The sequence below is a fragment of the Budorcas taxicolor genome, chromosome 1, assembly GCF_023091745.1.
Source record: "Budorcas taxicolor isolate Tak-1 chromosome 1, Takin1.1, whole genome shotgun sequence".
Classification (NCBI taxonomy): domain Eukaryota; kingdom Metazoa; phylum Chordata; class Mammalia; order Artiodactyla; family Bovidae; genus Budorcas; species Budorcas taxicolor.
In genome coordinates, this window is record NC_068910.1 from 11791902 (window position 1) to 11813927 (window position 22026).

Consider the following 22026-nt stretch of genomic DNA (forward strand, 5'->3'; position numbering starts at 1 on the left):
CAAACATCTAAGACTCGGAACAGCTTGTTGGGGGTGCAAGGAGAGAACTCTGAACCCCGCACCCCACAACTCTGTACAGATATGTCCTTCTCCACTTACTCCTTGGAAGGAAAGTTACGACCAACCTAGACAGCATATTAAAAAGCAGAGACATTACTTTGCCAACAAAGGTCTGTCTAGTCAAGGCTATGGTTTTCCAGTGGTCATGTATGGATGTGAGAGTTGGACTATAAAGAAAGCTGAGCACCAAAGAATTGATGCTTTTGACCTGTGGTGTTGGAGAAGACTCTTTGAGAGTCCCTTGGACTGCAAGGAGATCCAACCAGTCCATCCTAAAGGAGATCAGTCCTGAGTGTTCATTGGAAGGACTGATGTTGAAGCTGAAACTCCAATACTTTGGCCACCTGATGCAAAGAGCTGACTCATCTGAAAAGACCCTGATGCTGGGAAAGATTGAAGGCAGGAGGAGAAGGGGACGAGAGGATGAGATGGCTGGATGGCATCACCAACTCGATGGATGTGAGTTTGAGTGAACTCCGGGAGTTGATGATAAACAGGGAGGCCTGGTGTGCTGTGGTTCAAGGAGCTGCAAAGAGTTGGACACGACTGAGCGACTGAATTGAACTGTCCTTCCCATTTTCGGGTGTGAATTTTGCAAGTGATCCCATGAACTTGAAACTTAGTCCCAAATTCACAACCACAGTTCTTCAAACTACTCCAGCTCTGACTCTTCCTGGACTCGCCCCAAACCCCCAGGTCTGCCTATCCATTCAGCCTCCGGCAGAACTCCCAGCACCTCCTGTGGCATCTCACCAGCTCCCTTCCTGGGTCCGCATCCCCACAACTGTGGTGAATCACAGTTCTGCCCAGTCACACCTACCCTGAGGCCAGTTCCATACCCTAGTAGCTTCAGCTATCTCATCTTGAGCTCACACAAGTCTGACCCCAACCCCATCTCCCTCCTGGAACCTGACACCAGCCCATATTGACAGCCTGCCACCCTGCCTTCTAAGGGCTACAATTAAATAAGGAGACACAGCACCACGGCTGTGTTTACCAGCCTGGCCCCTAACAAATGGACCCTCCAAACAGCTCCTGGCTCCACATCTGTGGAGGACACCATGGAACCAGAGGTGGCCAAGGCCCCACCAACACGGACCTCTTTTGACAAACCTGTCCCCTTCATCACCTCCAGAGCTATCAGCTTGGCCCCAGAGCACAGAGCGTTCATTACAGGCGGAGGCAAGTGGCACGTGCAACCCCTGGGAAGTGCCCCTCGAGAGGCGTCCTGGCCAGAGCCCCCATTTGCCCTGCAGTGTGCGTGAGGCTCTGCCACGTCACAAATGGCCACCAGAGGGCTGGTGGATGCCAGGTGGCAACCCCTTCCATCCCCTAGCCAAGTTTCCAGACAGCCACGCCATAGATGACCCACCCCTGGAGATCCCAACAGACCCAGGACTCCCCACAGCTAGCCAGGGCTGTCCTCAGGCCCGGTTCAGCCCCGCAGCCATGAGCTGGACACCTGGCGCAGCACAGTCCCACAGCAGCCCCCCGGGGACACTCACACTGATAGTGCTGTAAGAGCCGGTGAGTCCGCACGTCCCACACCTTCACCGTGTTGTCCATGCCGGCAGCAGCGATGCACGTGCCACTGGGGTGGAAGTCCACGTAGGTGACAAAGCTGGAAAGAGGGGGCCACCGAGTGCTGTAGGAGGCCTGACTCAGAGCAGACCCCAGAGCGTCCAGCGCTTCCCCGTGCCACGCATCTGCTCATGCTGCTCCCCTCAGCGCAGAACACCTCCCTGCTGCCCTGTGTCTTTAGCGGGCGGCCAAGGGAAGGCAAGAAGGAGAGGGTGAGGAAAGAGCTAGGAGTGACCTGGGGGGACTTCCAGAAGCAAGTCCCAGCACAAACCTCTAAATGCGGGCAGAGACACTGCTCTTCAGACCAATGGTCAGCCAGCTGTTTGCAGGCTTTCAGTCAGAGCTGGCGCCCTGACCTGAGCCAGAGGCAGGGCAGGTCCAGACAACTGAGGCCCAGACGAGAGGGGCCAGCAGGTTCCAGACCCTCTGCTCACCTATTCCTAGGAGATAAGCCAAGGGCCCTTGACAGACTCCTGTGGGACACTCAGGACAGTACTGTGGCCTCGGGAGGGGCCCTGATGGGGGGGGTCTCAGCCTACTGGGGGCAGAAGCTGCGGCTGATTCAGGGACCCAGATCAGGTGAGTCCCTGCTCAAACACAGGCTCCTCCCTCTCAATGATGCAACACAATACGAACGGCCACCATCTACTACAAGAACCGATTAGCCTTTCATTTATAAAGTCGTCACCACGGAGAACATACAAACATCCTTTTTGGGGTCTGGGTTCAACTTCTTCAGACACACACGTCACAATTCTGAGAACTAGAAAATGAAGGGAAAAGAGAGCCCCAAGAGTTTCATGCCTTGAGGTTAAGCCTCTTATTGTTCGTGGGGATGGGAATGAGGCAGAACTTTGCACGCACGCACACACGCACGCACGCACACACGCATGCACGCACGCACAGCCAGGGAGCAACAGAGACATGGCTGAGGGCCCCAAAGGCCACCACCGGAGGCCCCTACGGCCTTTTGATGCCCTAGTCTGTGCTGTTCTCGGGGGCCTACAGGTAGGGGAGAGGATCTAGGAACTTACCCGCCATGCTCACAGTACGAGTGGACACACTCCCGGCTGGTCTTGTCCCACAGTTTGACAGTTTTGTCATCACTGGCGGATACGATGAGCCGCCCATCCGGGGAGAACCTGAACCGGGGGGACAGGAGTCACACCACCAATCAACAGACATCGTAGGCGCCACACATAGCCTTCCAGTCACTCTTCTTGAGCTGCCCAGCACAGGAACGCGCTGGGGCCACACACCCTGCTCTGACCCCAAGTGATCCTGGGCAAATGCTCTTCTCTCTGCAAGATGGACCAGAAGGGTGCCCACCTTCTGGTGAGCAGGTAAGAAGCACGGTCACACACAGGGCCCCCGACACCGCACATGGCAACGTGCATGCCGACTCCAGTGTTGTAGCATCAAAGTGGCCCAGAGCTCACTGTGGACACCGCCATCCTGCCCCCAGAGCCCTGAGGCCATGTGCAACTCAGAATTGGTCAGCAAAACCAGGTGCCAACCAAAACGGATGGAGGTTCTGGAGACCTACCACCAAAGGCCCGGTGTGAGTTCAGCCCTCATTTGCTGGCTGGGCTGCTCCTGCTCTCAGAAGCCCAACGGTGCGGGCCTCTCACAACAGCCAGAGACCTCCCAGGACAGGGAGCCAAGTGCCCGAGAGGACAAGTAACTTCTCGGGGTCCCCAGAAAAGCACAGCTCAACAGTCCCCAACCTCTGACTCCCATGGTTTCCCGGGGTCCCCAGACACCCCAACCTCTTCCCCTGAAGCACACAGATTTGACATGTGAGATCTGTTGAAACAAACAGAATAAACCAGAAGTAGGGATAGCTGCAGACACAGCTGGCCTTGAAAAGTGCTTTCATTACCTGGCCCCATCCCCACAGCACTGGCCCTACACCAAAAGGAAAACCAGCTTCCAGACCAACCCATCAGAAGCCTGGGCCCCCATTAGGCAGCTCTGGAGCAAAACCCACCTCTGAGGAGCAAAGCATCCAAGAGGTAAGGAGGCAAGCCTCAGTGACAGGGGCCCAGCTTCTAAGCTCAGCTCTGCCACTTACTCTCTGTGTCGAAGGACAAGATGCTGCATTGCTCTGAGCCTCAGGTTCCTCATCTGCAAAATGGCAAGGATGCCACCAACTTGCAAGACTGCCACGAGGAGCTAGAAGAAAATGTCTAGGGGTGGTATGACGTTATCTTGTTGTTGTTGCTATTGCTAATAAGTGGCCCTGATGACCCACTTTGGGCTGCATCAGCACAGATATCAGGGGGTCAACTGTGGCCAGCAACTAACTAACTTATCCCTCATGCATTAGCTCAGTGAAGATTTGACAGCTCACAATATGAGAACTATTAATGTTCTTATTCACAGATAAGGAAGTTGAGGCTCGCAAAAAGTAGAGTGGCTAAGTAACTTGTTCAAGGTCAGGATGCAGACACCTGGCATCTTTTTTGTACCCCCAACCCCTGAGGTCTCTCCAACAATCTCAGGTAGGACTACACTCACTTGGCACAGCGGACCCAGTTGATATGCTGGCTCAGGGAGAACAGGAATTTCTGGCGATGAGTTGACCACACCTTGACTGTCTTGTCGTCAGAGGCTGTCACGAAGGACTGGCCATCACTGCAGAAATGGACGCTCCTCACTGTGGCCGTGTGTGCACGAAACACAGTTGACTCGCCTTTGCTACAAGGATGGGTATCCAGAGTCAGGAAATCCATAAACCCATAACAGCAACATAAGGGCACATCGAAGCTCTCCCCACTCCTCAGGACCCTCCCAAAATCAATCCAGGCCTGAGTGCCCCAGTCCCCAAATAGGGAAGCAAGAGCCTCCCCCACAGGAGCAGAACCCCAGCCCACCTCACCCACGTGCAAGCAGCCATCAGGTGGGATCCTCCCAGGATGGCTGAGGTCAGCCCAGAATCTCCCTGCTGACCCTGAGGGGAGGGCCCTGACTGAAGCCCAGCTTCTAACAGCAGCCCCTCAGAAGTGAGGCAGACGTCCTACTGTGACCAGTCCAGCACCAGGGCCAAGACTCAGACAAGCCCCTTCATGTCTTTAACTCACACGTTGGGTACCCATATGCGGACAGTCTTGTCGCGGGAGCCAGAAGCAAGCAGGTGTCCCGAAGGGGAAAAGTTCACACAGGTTACGGCGTCCTTGTGGCCAGCAAATCGGTAGGCACGGGACTGGGGCTTCATGTGCCACACCATAAGGCACGAGTCCATGGAGCCACTGGCTGAGGCGAGAGTGGACATGTGACCCTCAGCTCAAGCAGGCTGGAGCCTCCACCAGGAGCTGGGGCAGGGTGGGGAGCAGGGAAACTCAGCTTCACAGGCAGCTCCATCTTCCCCATCTTCAGTCACACTTCCAGTGACTGCTGAGCAGGGGTCTGGAGACCCCAGAAACCAGCCCAAGAGATACCCATCACAAGCCAGCCCTGGGCTGCAAAGGACCCAGGTCTCCCCAGAGACACACTGTGAGGCTCTAGAGAGCAAGTCCTCCTAAAACTGGAGAGTCAGCTCAACCCAGTGGGCTTATTACCATTAAGAGGATCCATCAGAAGGGCCCCAAAACAGACCCCAAATGACTTGGGTTTCCTTTTAACCTCTAGTGTATCATGAAACCAGCAGTCTCTGGCAGGGGACCTTGACGATGGGATGAAGGGGGAAGCTCATCCATAGAAACAAGAAAGCTGCAGCCGTGATAGCTGTGTTTGAACCGTCAGGTGGCCAAGAACGGGGCACTCAGCTGCAGCCTAAGAGCAGTGGGGGGAGGGCACACCCGGCTCTGCTCCACAGCCTTCTCGCTGGTGGGCATCTTCAATAAGAAGGCGTGCCCATGGCACTGTGGACAGCAGAATCAGTAAAGACCCAAGGAAATGCCACCGTTTAGGCTCATTCTGAGGCCAGACCTCAGAGGTAGATGGGGTATGGAAGGAAAAGCCCGGAACTAGGTCCTACTCTCAATGGCTGTATGATCTTAGCAAGGTCCCCAACCTCTCTGAGCCTCACACTCCAAGTGCAGAATGGAACTCAGAAAGCCTAGTGCCCAGGGCACTGGTTGCTGAAGCAGGCTGCAGGTCTAGAGAAAGCACCTGAGTTCTCACTGTGCCCTGCCCCCTCATGCCACACCTCCCAGGCAGAAACTCAACCTTCTCAGTCCAAGATGCCTCCTCTTACCCAGCTGCTTTGTGTTGAGACTGAAGTCCACAGAGGTGACTGCATCTCGATGGCCCTTAAAATGCCTCTCCAGCGAAGGGTCCTCCTGAGGGAGAGCCAGGGTCAAATGTGTGAAGCCTGGATGAGGAAGGGGCTTCCCTAGGTCCAAGACACTTCCTAGAACAACCAGGAGGGTTTTTAAATGCTCAAGGTATGATCCTTTATATAGGAAAATTCTAAGGAATCACTAAAAAACTGTTGTTAATAAACAAGTTCAGCAAGGTTACAGGATACAAAATAGACAAAAATCAAGTATATCAACAATGAACACTGTGAAGAATAAAAGTATGAAAACAATTCCATTTATGATACACAAAGAAAAAACTTAGGAATAACTTAACAAAAGATGTGTAAAACACAGTGAGAACTAAAAAAAAAAAAATCACTGAAAAAAGTAGGAGGAGACCTAGATAAGAGGCTCCAGTTCAAGCTGGAGTACAAGTGTCTGTGCTCATCTCCTCCTGCAGGAACACCAAAACCACAACTAGCTGTTGAACAAGCATCCACAGGAGGACGCTGGAACCCACCAGAAAAGATATCCCACATTCAGAGACAAAGAAGCCGAGGCGAGACAGTGGGAGGGGCACAACCACGATAAAACCAAATCCCGTACTCCTTGCGTGGGTGACACACAGACTGGAGAACAGTAATGCCAAACGAGCTCCCCACTGTTGTGAAGGCTCTGAACCCCACATCAGGCTTCCCGCATGGGGATCCCACAAAGGGACTGGGAATCCCCAAGGAATCTGACCTTGAAGGCCAGCGGGATTTGACTACAAGACTTCCACAGGACTGGGGCAATCAGGGACTCCAGTCTTGCAGGTCACAAACAAAACAAAAGAAAACCAAGACTCAGAGAAAAGGAGCAATGACCCCACAGGAGACTGAACCCAAACTACCTGCTAGTGTTGGAGGGCCTCCACAGGGATGGGGGCACTGGAAGCAGCGGTCTGGGAAGGTTCCCCTTGGGGTGAAGCCTCTTAGAGGTCACCTTAACTTGATTATAGACCCCACAGCTGGGTGCCCTCAGGCCAAATAACAGGGAAGGAGCACAACCCCACCCATCAGCAGATAATAGGATTACAAAGCTTTCCTGAGCAAGGTCCTGCCCACCAGAGCAAGACCCAGTTTTTCCCATCACCAGTCCCTCCCATCAGGAAGCTTACACAAGCCTCTTGCTGCTGCTGCTGCTGCTAAGTCGCTTCAATCGTGTCCGACTCTGTGTGACCCCACAGACGGCAGCCCACCGGGCTCCCCCGTCCGTGGGATTCTCCAGGCAAGAACACTGGAGTGGATTGCCACTTCCTTCTCCAATGCATGAAGTGAAATGTGAATGGGCAGTCACTCAGTCGTGTCCGACTCTTAGTGACCCCATGGACTACAGCCTACCAGGCTCCTCCGTCCAGGGGATTTTCCAGGCAAGAGTACTGGAGTGGGGTGCCACTGCCTTCTCCTACAAATAAAAAAATTCACTGGATGGCTTAAAAGCAGAGTGGAGTTGAGAAAAGCATTTGAAAATAGATTGAAAATTTTTCAGTCTGAAAATGAAGGGGGAAAACGGAACAAAACACAAGCCTCTTAGCCTCCACCATTAGAGGGCAGACAGAAGCAAGAAGCACAGTCCCACAGTAACGAAAACAAAACCCACATTACAGAAAGTCAATCATGATGAAAAAGCAGAAAGGTATGTCCCAGGTGAAAGGACAAGACAAAACCCCAGAAAAACAACTAAATGCAGTGGACATAGGCAACCTTACAGAAAAAGAAATTAGAATAACGGCAGTAAAGATGATTCAGGATCTCGGGAAAAGAATGGAGGCAAAGACTAAGAAGGTCCAAGAAATGTTTCCCAAGAACCTAGAAGATCTAAAGAACAAACAGACAGAGGTGCATGGTACACTGGAAGGAATCAACTGCAGAATACATGAGGCCGAAGAACCGACAAATGATCTGAGGACAGAATGGTGGAAATCACTGCCACAGAACAGAATACAGAAACAAGAATGAAGACAAAGGCAACCTAAGAGACCTCAGGGACAACATTAAACGCACCAACACTTGCATTATAGGAATCCCAGGAGAAGAGAGAAAGGACCTGAGAAATTATTTGAAGAGAGACTATCTGAAGACTTTCCTAACATGGGAAAGGAAATAGTCAACCAAGTCTAGGAAGCACACAGAGTCCCAGGCAGAAGAAACCCAAGGAGGAACACACCAAGACACATAGTAATCAAACTGACAAACATTAAAGACAGAGATAAAACACTAAAAGCAACAAAGGGAAAATGACAAATAACATACAAGGGAACTCCCATAAGGCTAACAGCTGATTTCTCAACAGAAATTCTACGAGCCAGAAGGGAACGGCCTGATATACTTAAAGTGACGAAAAGGAAGAACCTACAAGAACACTCTACCCAGCAAGACTCGCCTTCAGATTTGATGGAGCAATCAAAAGCTTTCCCAACAAACGAAAGTGAAGAGACTTCAGTACCATTAAACCACCTTCACAGCAAATGTTAAAGGAACTTCTCTAGGCAGGGAACTCAAGGAAAGGAAAAGACCTACCAAAAGTAAACCCAAAATAAGTAAGAAAATGGTAATAGGATCATACACATTGATAATTACCTTAAATGTAAATGGATTAAATGCACCAACCAAAAGACACAGACTGGCTGGGTGGATGAAAACAAGGCCATGTATGCACTTCCAATACCATTGTATCACGACTGGTCAACAGAAAAATAACAGAACATTACCACCAAGTTAGGATCTAATAGAAAAACCTGTAAAATCCACTTTTTAAAGTCCAGATGCATATCAGAATTACTTTGAAATTTTTTGAAAAACACAAATGTTCAGGTAGTGCTTTTTTTCTCCAGCTCCAGATGTTTCTAATGAGCAGTCATGTTTAAAAATAACTGGACTATATGACCTTGTTTTGTCAGTTTTCATTCTGATCCCAAAGACACGCAATGCCAAAGAATGTTCAAACTACTGCACAATTGCATTCATCTCACATGCTAGCAAAGTAATGCTCCAAATTCTCCAAGCCAAGATTCAACAGTACGTGAACCGTGAATTTCCAGATGTTCAAGCTGGATTTTGAAAAGGCAGAGGAATCAGAGATCAAATTGCCAACATCCACTGGATCATAGAAAAAGCAAGAGAATTCCAGAAAAACATCTACTTCTGCTTTATTGATTACATGAAAGCCTTTGACTATGTAGATCACAGCAAAGTGTGTTTCAAGAGATGGGAATACCAGACCACCTTACCTACCTCCTGAGAAATCTGTATGCAGGTCAAGAAGGAAGAGTTAGAACCGGACATGGAACAACAGACTGGTTCCAAACTGGGAAACGTCAGTACATACGTGACGTACGTCAAGGCTGTATGCTGTCACCCTGCTGATTCAACTGATATGCAGAGTACATCATGTGACATGTCAAGCTCAATGAAGCACAAGCTGGAATCAAGATTGCAGGGAGAAATAGCAATAACCTCAGATACACGGATGATACCACCCTTACGGCAGAAAGTGAAGAACTAAAGAGCCTCTTGATGAAAGTGGAAGAGGAAGTGAAAAAGCTGGCTTAAAACTCAACATTCAAAAAAACAAAGATCATGGCATCCATTTCCATCACTTCATGGCAAATAGGTGGGAAAACAATGGAAACAGTGACAGACTTTATTTTCTTGGGCTCCAAAATCACTGCTGATGGTGACTGCAGCCATGATTAAAAGACACTTGCTCCTTCGAAGAAAACCTATGACCAACCTAGACAACGTTTTAAAAAGCAGACACACAAAAAAAATAAAATAAAAAATAAAAAGCAGACACATTACTTTGCTGACAAAAGTCCATCTAGTCAAAGCTATGGTTTTTCCAGTAGTCATGTATGGATGTGAGAGCTGGGCTATAAAGAAAGCTGAGCACTGAAGAATCGATGCTTTTGAACTGTGGTGTTGGAGAAGACTCTTGAGAGTCCTTTGGACTGCGAGGCAATCCAACCAATCCATCCTAAAGGAGATCAGTCCTGAATATTCATTGGAGGGACTGATGCTGAAGTTGAAACTCCAATATTTTGGTCACCTGATGCGAAGAACTGACTCCTTGGAAAATACCCTGATGCTGGGAAACACTGAGGGCAGGAGGAGAAGTGGGTGACACAGGATGAGGTGGTTAGATGGCATCACCGACTCGATGGACATGACTTTGAGCAAGCTCCAGGAGTTGGTGATGGACAGGGAAGCCTGTGTGCTGCAGTCCATGGGGTCGCAAAGAGTCGGACACGACTGAACTGAACTATACGATGATATATTATTTCTATCTGGTTTGTCTCATTTTTCTATTTCATATTCAGTGCTCCCATTTCATTCAGTTTATGTTTTCCAGTTTCTCCATCTCTTTTTTTTTGATGTTCTTTCTGAAGCCTTTATCAGGTATAGTAAAAAATCTTTTATATACATATATAAATATATACAAATGTATAATATATATATTGAAGAAAACTTACGAATTTTTTCTAGTTTGTTTCACTTATTCTATTTCATATTCAGTGCTCCCATGTCATTTAGATTACGTTTTCCGACTTTTCCAACTCTTTCATTTTTTGATGTTTTTCTCAAGATTTTATCAAGTTATCAGGTGTAGTAGAAAAGCTCTTGTATACATATAATAAATAATATATATATTTTAGAAAACTTAGGAATTTTTGCCTAACTAAAAAATTTATGACATTTTGATTCCACTTGTTTGACTTAGTATGAAATGTAACGCAATATATCTAATTTTTTAAAAAGATATGCAACAAGCAACAAAGGTTTATTGTATAGTACTCTACAGGGAATTATAATCAATATTTTGTAATAACATAATAAAAATAATTTCAAAAATAGTATGTGTATATGTATAACTGAATCACACACACAAAAAAAGAATTCTATTTTTTGAAATTGTCCTATGTATGAGATACAAAATTTTTAATATATTTGTGTAGGATGTAAGATTAAATTAATATAAATAGAAATCTATATTTAAATTATTAATGACATCATTCAAGATGCTATTTTTTCTGCCCTTGATAAAATAGTCTCAGACAAATGTTAATATATCTCACAATGATTATATATATTTTTTCTTTTTCCTTTATTTCTTCGATTTTTGCTTTATGTTTGCTTCTTGTTATTAGGTGTGTAATGGTTTATGATGTCTATCTTGTTTGTGAATCATACCTTTCATCATTAAAAATATTCATCCTTGTTTCATTTAAAAATAAATTAATTTTTAAAAAAGATACAGATAAATGGAAAGACATCCCATGTCCATAGTTTGGATAACTTAATATTAAGATGCAATACTCAAGTTGATCTAAAGAGAGTCAATAGAATCTCATAAAAATCTCAGGTACTTTTTTTTTGCAGAAATTCACAAGCTAATCCTAAAATGCATATAAAATATAAGACAGCCAGAATAGACAAAATATTAAAAAAAAAAAAAAAAGGACTTCTCTCGTGATCCAATGAAGAATCTGCCTACCAAAGCAGGGACAAAAGCTCAATCCCTAGTCCGGTAAGATCCTACATCCTGCAGGGCAACTAAGCCGATGCACCACAACTACCACCACAACTACCGAGCCCACCACGGACCTAAGCAACAGGAGAAGCCACCGCAGTGAGAGGCCTGCGCAACGCAACTAGAGCAGCCCCTGCGCACAGCAACTGGAGAAAGCGCATGTGCAGCACTAAGACACAGCACAACCCAAAATACGTTACTCGGTTAAATTAATAAAGGCTTTAAAGTAAAAATAACGTATAAAAACAGAGGGGTGCTTCCCTGGTGGTCAGCGGTGAAGAGTCTACCCTGCAGTGGAGGCAGCACGGGTGTGATCCCTGCTCCGGAAAGATCCCACACACGGAGAAGCAACTAAGCCCACGCGCCACAACTACCGATTCTGTAGTCTAGAGCCCAGGAACCTGCTCCTGACCCTGCTTGCTGCAACTACTGAAGCTCATGTGCCCTGGAGCCCGTGCCCTGCAACAAGAGAAGCCATACAATGAGAAGACCAACCACCCCCGATCTCGGAAACTGAAGAAAGCCTGCGCGCAACAACGAAGATCCAGCACAGACAAAAATAAATAAATCTTAAAAAAAAAAAAGGGGGGGGGGGGCACTCACTATAGAAAATAATCTGGTAGTTTCTCCAAAAGTTAAACATAGTACTTCCCTGGTGCTCCAGTGGTTGAGAATCTGCCTACAAATGCAAGGGACATGGGTTTGACCCCTAGATTCCACATGCCACAGAGCAAATAAGCCTGTGTGCTACAACCCCTGAGCTCTAGAGCCCTTGAGCCCCAATTACTGAGCACACGTGCTCCAACCAGTCAAGCCCACCCTATGCTCAGCCACGAGAAGCCACCAAATTGAGAAGCCCGCACAATGAAACAAGAACAGCTCTCGCTCACCACAACTAAAGCCATTAACACCCAGTGCTGCTAAAGATAAAAAGAAACAAATCATTTTTTAAAAACTTAAACACAGAGTTATCAAATGACCCAGCAACTGTAGGTAAATACCCGTAAGAATTGAGAGCATTCTCACACTAAGGCTTGTACAAAAACTTTCACAGCAGTATTAATCATAATAGCACCACGTGGGAAAACCTTACTGTTCATCAACAGATAAATGCATAAACGACATGTGGTACATCTGTACAACAGGATATTTATTCAGCCATGAACTGGAAACAGGTACAGCTTTGAAAACATTATGCTATAAGTGAAAGACACCAAAGGCCACATTTTGTCTGAGTCCATGTATATGAAGTGTCCAGAATAAAGACAGAAAATAGATTCGTGGCTGACAGGGACTGAAGGGGCCGAAGGGAGGGGACGCAGGGGAAGTGGGGAAGAAGGGAAGCAACTGCTAAATGGGTACAGGTTTCCCTTTGGGGTGATCAAAATGTTCTGGAAACACAATAATGCTAACACAATACTGTGAGAGTACTAAAAACCACTGAATTTTACATTTCAGAAGGGTGAATTTTATGGTATGTGAGTAACATCTCATCAAAATCATTTTTTCAAAGACCAAGGAGAGAAAATGGGGACTTTCAGCAACCACCATCTCAGGAATTGGATCCCATACCCTCCATCCCACTGTGGACTGACTAGTAAAACCGAAGGTCCACCCTGAACAAGCCCTTGAGGCTTTACCACCACCTCCACTCCACCCAACATCAGAGAAGCTGTAGCTTAGGAAGACATGGAGATAATATTCCAGAGACTTCTCCATCCAACAGTAATTCGTGTTAGAGAGTTACACCCCAGCCACGCAAAATCTCTCCTTATCCCAAATATCAGTAACCTCAACGAAGCATTTTGGGGGGACCAGAGAGCCCAGCAAAACCTCCTCTTGGGGAAAACCCGTCCTTGGTGCAGAGGAAGGACCCCAAGGAGTTGTAACCAGAACAAAGGTTCCCGTTCCCCATGCCCCGCTCCACCCCCAACACACCTGCCTTTCACCTAGAGAGGGAACGGCAGCTGGGGGAGGGCGGGGCACAGAGCAGAAACGGCTCCACCTGAGCTTCTTAGAAAGAACTAGGGTAAAACAGTACCCCCTCGAGGGCACGGTCAGATCTGCCCCGAGCCAGCGGGCCCCTGAAATCTCCCAGCACCCTCTTTTCCAATGCCACAGGCTTCCTGGTTCCTCGTTTCCCCCAAAGATGGGGAACACCATTAGGGGGTCAAAAGGCCTGCTTCCCAGTCCGGGCCCTTGGCTCACGTGCCCAGACACCTAAGAAAGCCAACAAGCCACCACTCAGCGTCACTGACTTTCACAACCCAGCCAGAGAGTACCAGGCAGGTTGAGTTTTCAAAACAACCTCTCAAAAATAGGGGCTTTGGAGTGCTCCCCACTGGCCTCTGGAAGGACCTGGGGCGGAGAGGCAGCCTGTCACACTGACGCAGGCGTCCCGGGGGCCTAGCTGTTCCCACACAGGGAACAGGATACAGTCTCAACAAGCCCCCCGTTCAGCCACCCACTGCTCAGGGAAACGGAGACTGAAACTAGAGAGGCCCGGCACTGACCCCAAGTCACACCTCCCTCCAGTCAGGCCGTGCTAGTGTCTGCCCAGCTAGGAAGCAAATCCCGAGGGCAGAGGCTACTGGTTTGTTAGCCCCGGCAGCGCGAACAGGGCCTGGCTCGCAAGAGGCGTTCACCAGGTGCCCGAACTCAGCACCGCCTGCACCGACCGAAATCTGGGGCCAGAGAGGACCTGCTCGGAACCCCGCGTCCCACTGTCCCCGCGGAGAGACTACAGCTCGGGCGGCCGCCGCTGACAGAAACTTACCGGGCAGTGCGCGGTCATGGCGGGGCCGGGGACGCCCAAGGCGCCGGAGGAGCGTGAAGGAGCGGCGGCTGCCGTTGCGGCGCGTTCAGTTTCCGCGCCCCCAACCGCCGCCAATAGCAACGCGGGTCTCTGCACCTCGCCCCGCCCACCGCGGTTAAAGGAGACGCGGTGCCTCAAGTTTTTGCCCGTCGACCGGAAAGAAAGCTGTAGGGCCGGGTCCACGGTCTCTGCATCTAGCGCCACTTGGCCAGTCAACCTACGGACGGCGGCGCCAAATGCCTCTGTCCACCGTCACACATTCCCCCTGAGAAATTGAAAAGTCCAGGAATAAAGGGTTCCCCCACCGACCCGTAGCCAGGCTAAAAAGACCATGTACAGAGCCTTCTGGGATTGCAGTTCCAAGACGGTCCTCATCCTTGTGTCTGGAGGGTACCAGGACTACATTTCCCATGATGCCACGAGGGTGGGGCCGGGATTAACCACCCGAAGCCAACACTTTAAGGATCCCGGAAGTAGAGGGTGTGGTTCGATGTGCTTGTGTTCTCTAAAAGCGCCCGCGAGGCCGGCTTTTCTACCCCATTCAGAGCCAATTATTGGCCCTTCATGAATTCTTTAAGTGGTTCGCTCCTCCGAACGCGCTTAAAACAAGTGTCTGTTTAAAAGAACACTAGTCACCCGGAATCACATCCGTGGAGTCGAAAGGCCTGGGATATATTCTCAGTTCTTGCCCTGATTCGCTGTGTGACCTCGGGGAAAAAGTAACCCTGCTCTGTGGACCTCAGTTTCCCAGTTTGCGATATGAGAGGGTATTTCGCAGCCCGGCCCTCTCAGGACCCTCAGCGCTGAGTACCCGATGTAAATTACAATACCAGTTTAAAAGAGGAAACTGCCGGGACCTGTCCACCAGAGGCCGTCCTTGCTCACTTTCTGCTGTCCTTAGACGCGCGCCCCCACCCCCACCCCAAGCTGGGCCTGACCTAGACTGGGCATTTTTCAAGATTTGTGAAATCTTTCCAACACCTCTTCTGGTGAAGTATGGATTGGTCAATACTTAAAATGAAGCAGGGCAAAGGCTAACTATTGTCAAGAAAACATACTGGTCATAGCAAACACCCTCCTCCCACAACACGAGAGGACTCGACACATGGACATCATCAGATGGTCAATACCGAAATCAGATTGACTATATTCTTTGCAGCCAAAGATGGAGAAGCTCTATACAGTCAGCAAAAAAAAAAAAAAGACCGGGAGCTGACTGTAACTCAGATCATGAACTCCATATTGCAAAATTCAGATTTAAATAGAAGAAAGCAGGAAAAACCACTAGGCCATTCGGGTATGACCTAAATCAAATCCCTTATGATTATACAGTGGAAGTGAGACATAGATTTAAGGGGTTAGATCTGACAGAGTGCCAGAACAAATATGGATGGAGGTTCATGACATTGTACAGGAGGCGGTGATCAAAACCATCCCCAAGAAAAAGAAATGCAAAAAAGGCAAAACAGCTGAGAAAAGAAGAGAAGCTAAAGGCAAAGGAGAAAAGATATACCCATCTGAATGCAGCATTCCAAAGAATAGCAAGGAGAGATAAGAAAGCCTTACGTGAACAATGCAAAGAAATAAAGGAAACAATAGACTAGGAAAGACTAGAGATCTCTTCAAGAAAATTAGAGATACCAAGGGAAAATTTCATGCAAAGATGGGCATACTAAAGGACAGAAATGGTATGGACCTAACAGAAGCAGAAGAGATTAAGATGAGGTGGCAAGAATACGCAGAAGAACTATACAAAAAAGATCTTCATGACCCAAATAACCACGATGGTGTGATCACTCACCTAGGGCCAGAATCCTGGAGTGTGAAGTCAAGTGGGCCTTAGGAAGCATAGCACTACGAACAAAGCTAGTGGAGGTGATGGAATCCAGCTGAACTATTTCAAATCTTTAAAAATAATGCTGTTAAAATGTTGCACTCAATATGCCAGCAAATTTGGAAAACTCAGCAGTGGCCACAGGACTGGAAAAGGTCAGTTTTCATTCCAGTCAAAGAAGGGTAATGCCAAAGAATGTTGAAACTGCTACACAATTGTACCCATTTCACATGCTAGAAGGTAATGCTCAAAATCCTTCAAGTTGGTTTCAGCAATACATGAATCAAGAACTTCCAGATGTACAAGATGGATTTAGAAAAGGCAGAGAAACCAGAGATCAAATTGCCAATATTCGCTGGATCATAGAAAGAGCCAGGGAATTCCACAAAAACATCAACTTCTGCTTCGTTGACTTCACTAAAGCCTTTGACTGTATGGATCACAACAAACTGTGAAAAATTCTTCAAGAGATAGGAATATCAGACCACCTTACCTGCCTCCTGAGATACCTGTATGCAGGTCAGGAAGCAACAGTCAGAACCAGACATGGAACAATAGACTGGTTCCAAATTGGGAAAGGAGTATGTCAAGGCTGTATATTGTCACCCTGCTTATTTAACTTATATGCAGAGTACATCATGTGACATGATGGGCTGGATGAAGCACAAGCTGGAATCAAGATTGCAGGGAGAAATATCAATAACCTCAAATATGCAGATGACACCACTCTAATGGCAGAAAGCAAAGGGGAACTAAAGAGCCTCTTGAAGAAGGTGAAACAGAAGAGTGAAAAAGCTGGCTTAAAATTCAACATTCAAAAAACGAAGATCATGGCATCTGGTCCCATCACTTCATGGCAAATAGATGGGGAAAAAATGCAAACATTGACAGACTTTATTTTCTTGGGCTCCAAAATCACTGCAGATGGTGACTGCAGCCATGAAATTAAAAGACACCTGCTCCTTGGGAAAAAAAGCAATGACAAACCTAGACAGTGTATTAAAAAGCAGAGACATCACTTCATATAGTCAAAGCTATAGTTTTTCTAGTAGTAATGTATGGATGTGAGAGTTGGACCACAAAGAAGGCTGAGCACTAAAGAATTGATGCTTTTGAACTGTGCTGCTGGAGAACTCTTGAAAGTCCCTTGGACAGCAAGGAGATCAAACCAGTCAATCTTAAAGGAAATCAACCCTGAATATTCACTGGAAGGATGTACACTGAAGTTGAAGCTCCAATAGTTTGGCCACCTGACATGAAGAGCTGACTCACTGGAAAAGACCTTGATGCTGGGAAAGATTGAGGGCAGGAGGAGAAGGGGACGACAGAGGATGAGATGGTTGTATGGCATCACCGATGCCATCCAATGGACATGAGTTTGAGCAAACTCCAGGAGATTGTGAAGGACAGGGAAGCCTGGCATGCTGCATTCCATGGGGTCACAAAGAGTGAGACACAACTGAGAAAATGAACGTAAACAAAACAAACACTGATTAAGATTTGGCCAGGCCCCTGAGGTTTCTCATGATATCCAAGTATCTAAGATGGTGTGTGCCTGGACCTGCAAACCAGAGCCCAATGCAGTGAACTCAAAGACTGACAGTGGGTCAGGGGGCAGGGTTGGGGCTGGGGAGGTGGGGGGTGGTGAGGGGGTGGGGGGTGGAGTTGGCATGTGGAGGAATGAGTCTCTTCTTTGGACTTGGAAGGTCTGGGGCCAGACACAAGAAATAGATATATTTTAACCCTAAGAAGGAAATGGCAACCCACTCCAGTACTCTTGCCTGGAGAATCCCACGGACAGAGGAGCCTGGTAGGTTACAGTTCATCCAGTTGCAAGGAGTCCGCAGGACTGAGCGACTTCACTTTTCACTTTCACTTTTTTTAACCTAACTTCACTGTGATTTGGCTTCAAATTGGTTCCTGTATGTTAGAAGGGGCTTCCTATGTTAGAAATGTTCAGGCTCACTTAAGTTATACACTATGAAATTCTCCTTAAAACATGTATAGTATCACTTACACACATCCCAAAATTGTTCAGCACTGTTCAAACGACAGTTTTCAAGCTTTTCCATCAACATCTGCATCTTACTCAGCTATTCTCTTGCCCACTGGCCAAATACTTAAAATGAAAACACTAAAAAAGAAACAAATACAGAAAACCATATCTATTACACATACAGATTCATTCATTCTTGTTGTTGGGTGGTAGTTTTGGCTTTATTTTTGTCAGTTGTAGTTAGAGAACACCTCTGGTCTACAAGAGTTCATAATCTACAAAACTGCATTTATAAAATCCTTCGGTAAAATGATTTTTAAATGTCAGGCTTGCTCAAAGTGAGAGGCAGTGGAAGATTTTACTCATCCTCTCTGGTCTTTCCGGCTCCCACTGTCTGCGATTCTTACCCCTCAGGAAGGAGGAACTGAGGATGACCCCACTGGCTCTTGCTCATTTATTCACCATAAAAACACAGAGGTCTGAGAAAACCACACAGACAACCTAGGATCCACCACAAGCACAGTCTCCATAAACCAAGACTGGCGGCTCCACGTTCCATGTTCTGCTGGAGCAGACTGAACCCCATTTCTGACTGGGAACTCCATGGGAGCAGGGGATGCTCAGCGTTGGAAGAGCTTTAATGTTGTTGGGGGGATCTCCATGTTGAGGAGGCTCGGAGAGACCTTCTTTTCCAAGTTCCCCTGTGGCAGACATGTCTCTGTCCTGGTACACAGCCCCCACACAGGGCCCCTTGCAAGGGCCTTTCACCCTGTCATCACTCCCAGACCCCCTGCCACAAGGGACATGTGGCCCTCCTAGGGTAGGGATGAACCAAGATGGCGCTCTGGTAGCAGGTCTCCCTGTTGTGGGAGTGACCCCTGCAGGATGATCCCCCCTAGGAAGACCCATTGCAATCCTGAGCCCCAGGGGAACCCATTGTGAAACTGGCATGCCCCTGCAGGTCAGCCTTCTTATAGGGGAGGCCCACCCCAAAGTGGGGAGAGGATCCATGGAGTCCCCAGCCTTCAACCTCACCTAGCTCTGCTCAACCATCCAGCAGCAGTGGCCACTCTGGGTATGCACACAGCTTCGGCCTGCCCCTGCACGTTGCAAACAGTGGGCAGCATGACTAGAGTCACCACGGCAATTCCTGGGACAATAAGGTCAGTGGACCCAGGGGACTCTGGGGCCAGTTTTCAGAAAGACAGAGCTGGCCGGTAGCCACATTCCTCACCATCCACTCAAGCCAGATAGGGATGCCTCTGAGTACTTCTACCCACACCCCATAAGCATGACAAGCATGAAGCATGACCTCTCTCCCATAGCCTCAAGAAACGCCAAGAGAGATGCTGGACCTCCATTTCACATTGTCCAGAGAGAGGGGAATGGGCCAGGCAGCCCAACTATGTGGAAAGGGAATTCCACAAAACTCAGGCTCAACCCCCAACCCTGCCTATGCACACATGAGCTGGGAGAGGGATGCAGACATTCACAAAAGGTATAAATTCAACTTGAACCCTTTCCACTAGAGAAAGCTTTCCAGTAGACAATTTGAACAGGGCTTCAGAGCACTGGTTCTCAGCCCTGGCTGCCATTTAGAACCTCTGCAAGTGGGGCCAGGCACCGGTGTTTTTTAAAAGCTCTCCAGGTGAGTCTAGTGGGCAGCCACAGCTGAGAACTTCTTCTTGAGATGAGTGGAACCAAGAGATCTTTCTGTGATGATGAAAATGTTCTGTATGCACACTGTTCCACAAGGTAGCACTGGTCACATGTGACTGTCAAACACTTGAAATGTGGCTACTGTGCCTAAGAAATGGGATTTTAAATTTTGTTCAATTTTAATGAATTTAAATGTAAGCAGCAGTATGTGGCTAGTGGCTACGATACTGGACTGCACAGCCCTAAAATAGGGACTGGCTCTATGGCCCTGGGCAAGTCACAGAGCCTCTTAGACTTTGGTCTCCTGGTGAGGCCGGGGGGAGGGGCACAGTGTCCAGTCCACAGTAGCCAGAGCAATTCATTGTCCCCAAGTCCCACTGCCCAGCCGAGGAGGGTTTGGAGTGCTCAGTTGCCCAGTTGGTTCAACTCGTTGCAACCCCAAGGACTTTAGCCAGTCAGGCTCCTCTGTTCATGGAGTTTTCCAGGCAAGAATACTGCAGTGGGTTGCCATTTTCTACTTCAGGGGATCTTCCCAACGCAGGGATCGGACCTGCATCTCATGTTTCCTGCATTGGTAGGCAGATTCCTTACCACTAGCACCACCTGGGAAGCCTGAGGTTTGGAGACACCAACCCAAACCCAGGGGACTTGGGCAAGATGGAAGGATGCCAGGTCACAGCTCCTCAGGTCCCCTCACAAATCTTTGCTGGCTGCCCTTCCAAGCACCTGGGGTGGGAACACAGGGCTAGATACCCAAGAAATTAGAATACTCTCAGCCCTAAACTGTGGTGTGGTATAGCACCAGCAGACTCTTGAGAGTCCCTTGGACTGCAAGGAGATCCAACCAGTCCATTCTGAAGGAGATCAACCCTGGGATTTCTTTGGAAGGAATGATGCTAAAGCTGAAACTCCAGTACTTTGGCCACCTCATGAGAAGAGTTGACTCATTGGAAAAGACTCTGATGCTGGGAGGGATTAGGGGCAGGAGGAGAAGGGGATGACCAAGGATGAGATGGCTGGATGGCATCACGGACTCGATGGACGTGAGTCTGGGTGAACTCCGGGAGATGGTGATGAACAGGGAGGCCTGGTGTGCTGCGATTCATGGGGTCACAAAGAGTCGGACACGACTGAGTGACTGAACTGAACTGTGTGGACAATTTTCATTTATCAAGGAGTACAGCAAAAATAAGACTGGGAGCTGACTGTGGCTCAGATCATGAACTCCTTACGGGAAAATTCAGACTTAAACTGAAGAAAGTAGGGAAAACCACTAGACCATTCAGGTATGACCTACGTCAAATCCCTTACAATTACACAGTGGAAGTGAGAAATAGATTCAAGGGCTTAAATCTGATAGACAGAGTGCCTGAAGAACTCTGGATGGAGGTCTGTGACATTGTACAGGAGGCAGTGATCAAGACCATTCCCAAGAAAAAGAAAAGCAAAAAGGCAAAACAGCTGAGAAAAGAAGAGAAGCTAAAGGCAAAGGAGAAAAGGAAAGATATACCCATTTGAATGCAGAGTGCCAAAGAATAGCAAGGAGAGATAAGAAAGCCTTCTTATGTGAACGATGCAAAGAAATAGAGGAAAACAATAGAATAGGAAAGACTAGCGATCTCTTCAAGAAAATTAGAGATACCAAGGGAAGATTTCATACAAAGATGGGCACAATAATGGACAGAAATGGTATGGACCTAACAGAAGCAGAAGAGATTAAGACGAGGTGGCTAGAATACACAGAAGAACTATACAAAAAAGATGTTCATGACCCAGATAACCACGATGGTGTGATAACTCACCTAGAGCCAGACATCCTGGAGTGTGAAGTCAAGTAAGCATCACTACAAACAAGGCTTGTGGAGGTGGTAGAATTCCAGCTGAGCTATTTCAAATCCTGAAAGATGATGGTGTGAAAGTGCTGCACTCTATATGCCAGCAAATTTGGAAAACTCAACAGTGGCCACAGGACTGGAAAAGGTCAGTTTTCATTCCAATCCCAAAGAAGAGCAATGCCAAAGAATGTTCAAACTACCACACAATTGCCCTCATCTCACATGCTAGCTAAGTAATGCTCAAAATTCTCCAAGCCAGGCTTCAACAGTACATGAACCGTGAACTTCCAGATGTTCAAGCTGGATTTAGAAAAGGCAGAGGAACCAGAGATCAAATTGCCAACATTCTTTGGATCACCAAAAAAGCAAGAGAGTTCCAAAAAAACATGTTTTTCTGCTTTATTGATTACATGAAAGCCTTTGACCGTAGA

General features: G+C 47.8%; 1 protein-coding gene across 1 annotated transcript in view; it reads right to left on the reverse strand.

Annotated features, from left to right (window-relative positions):
- The window catches only part of POC1A (POC1 centriolar protein A), a 76683-nt gene extending 62433 nt beyond the window's left edge, over positions 1-14250 (reverse strand). The window contains exons 1-6 of the mRNA XM_052638970.1: positions 14233-14250; positions 5840-5924; positions 4725-4896; positions 4162-4341; positions 2676-2783; positions 1566-1681 (exon numbers count right to left, since the gene is read on the reverse strand). Of these exons, the coding sequence (XP_052494930.1) occupies positions 1566-1681; positions 2676-2783; positions 4162-4341; positions 4725-4896; positions 5840-5924; positions 14233-14250 (679 nt within the window). The remainder of the gene's footprint in view (positions 1-1565; positions 1682-2675; positions 2784-4161; positions 4342-4724; positions 4897-5839; positions 5925-14232) is intronic.
- Positions 14251-22026: the final 7776 nt, after the last annotated feature.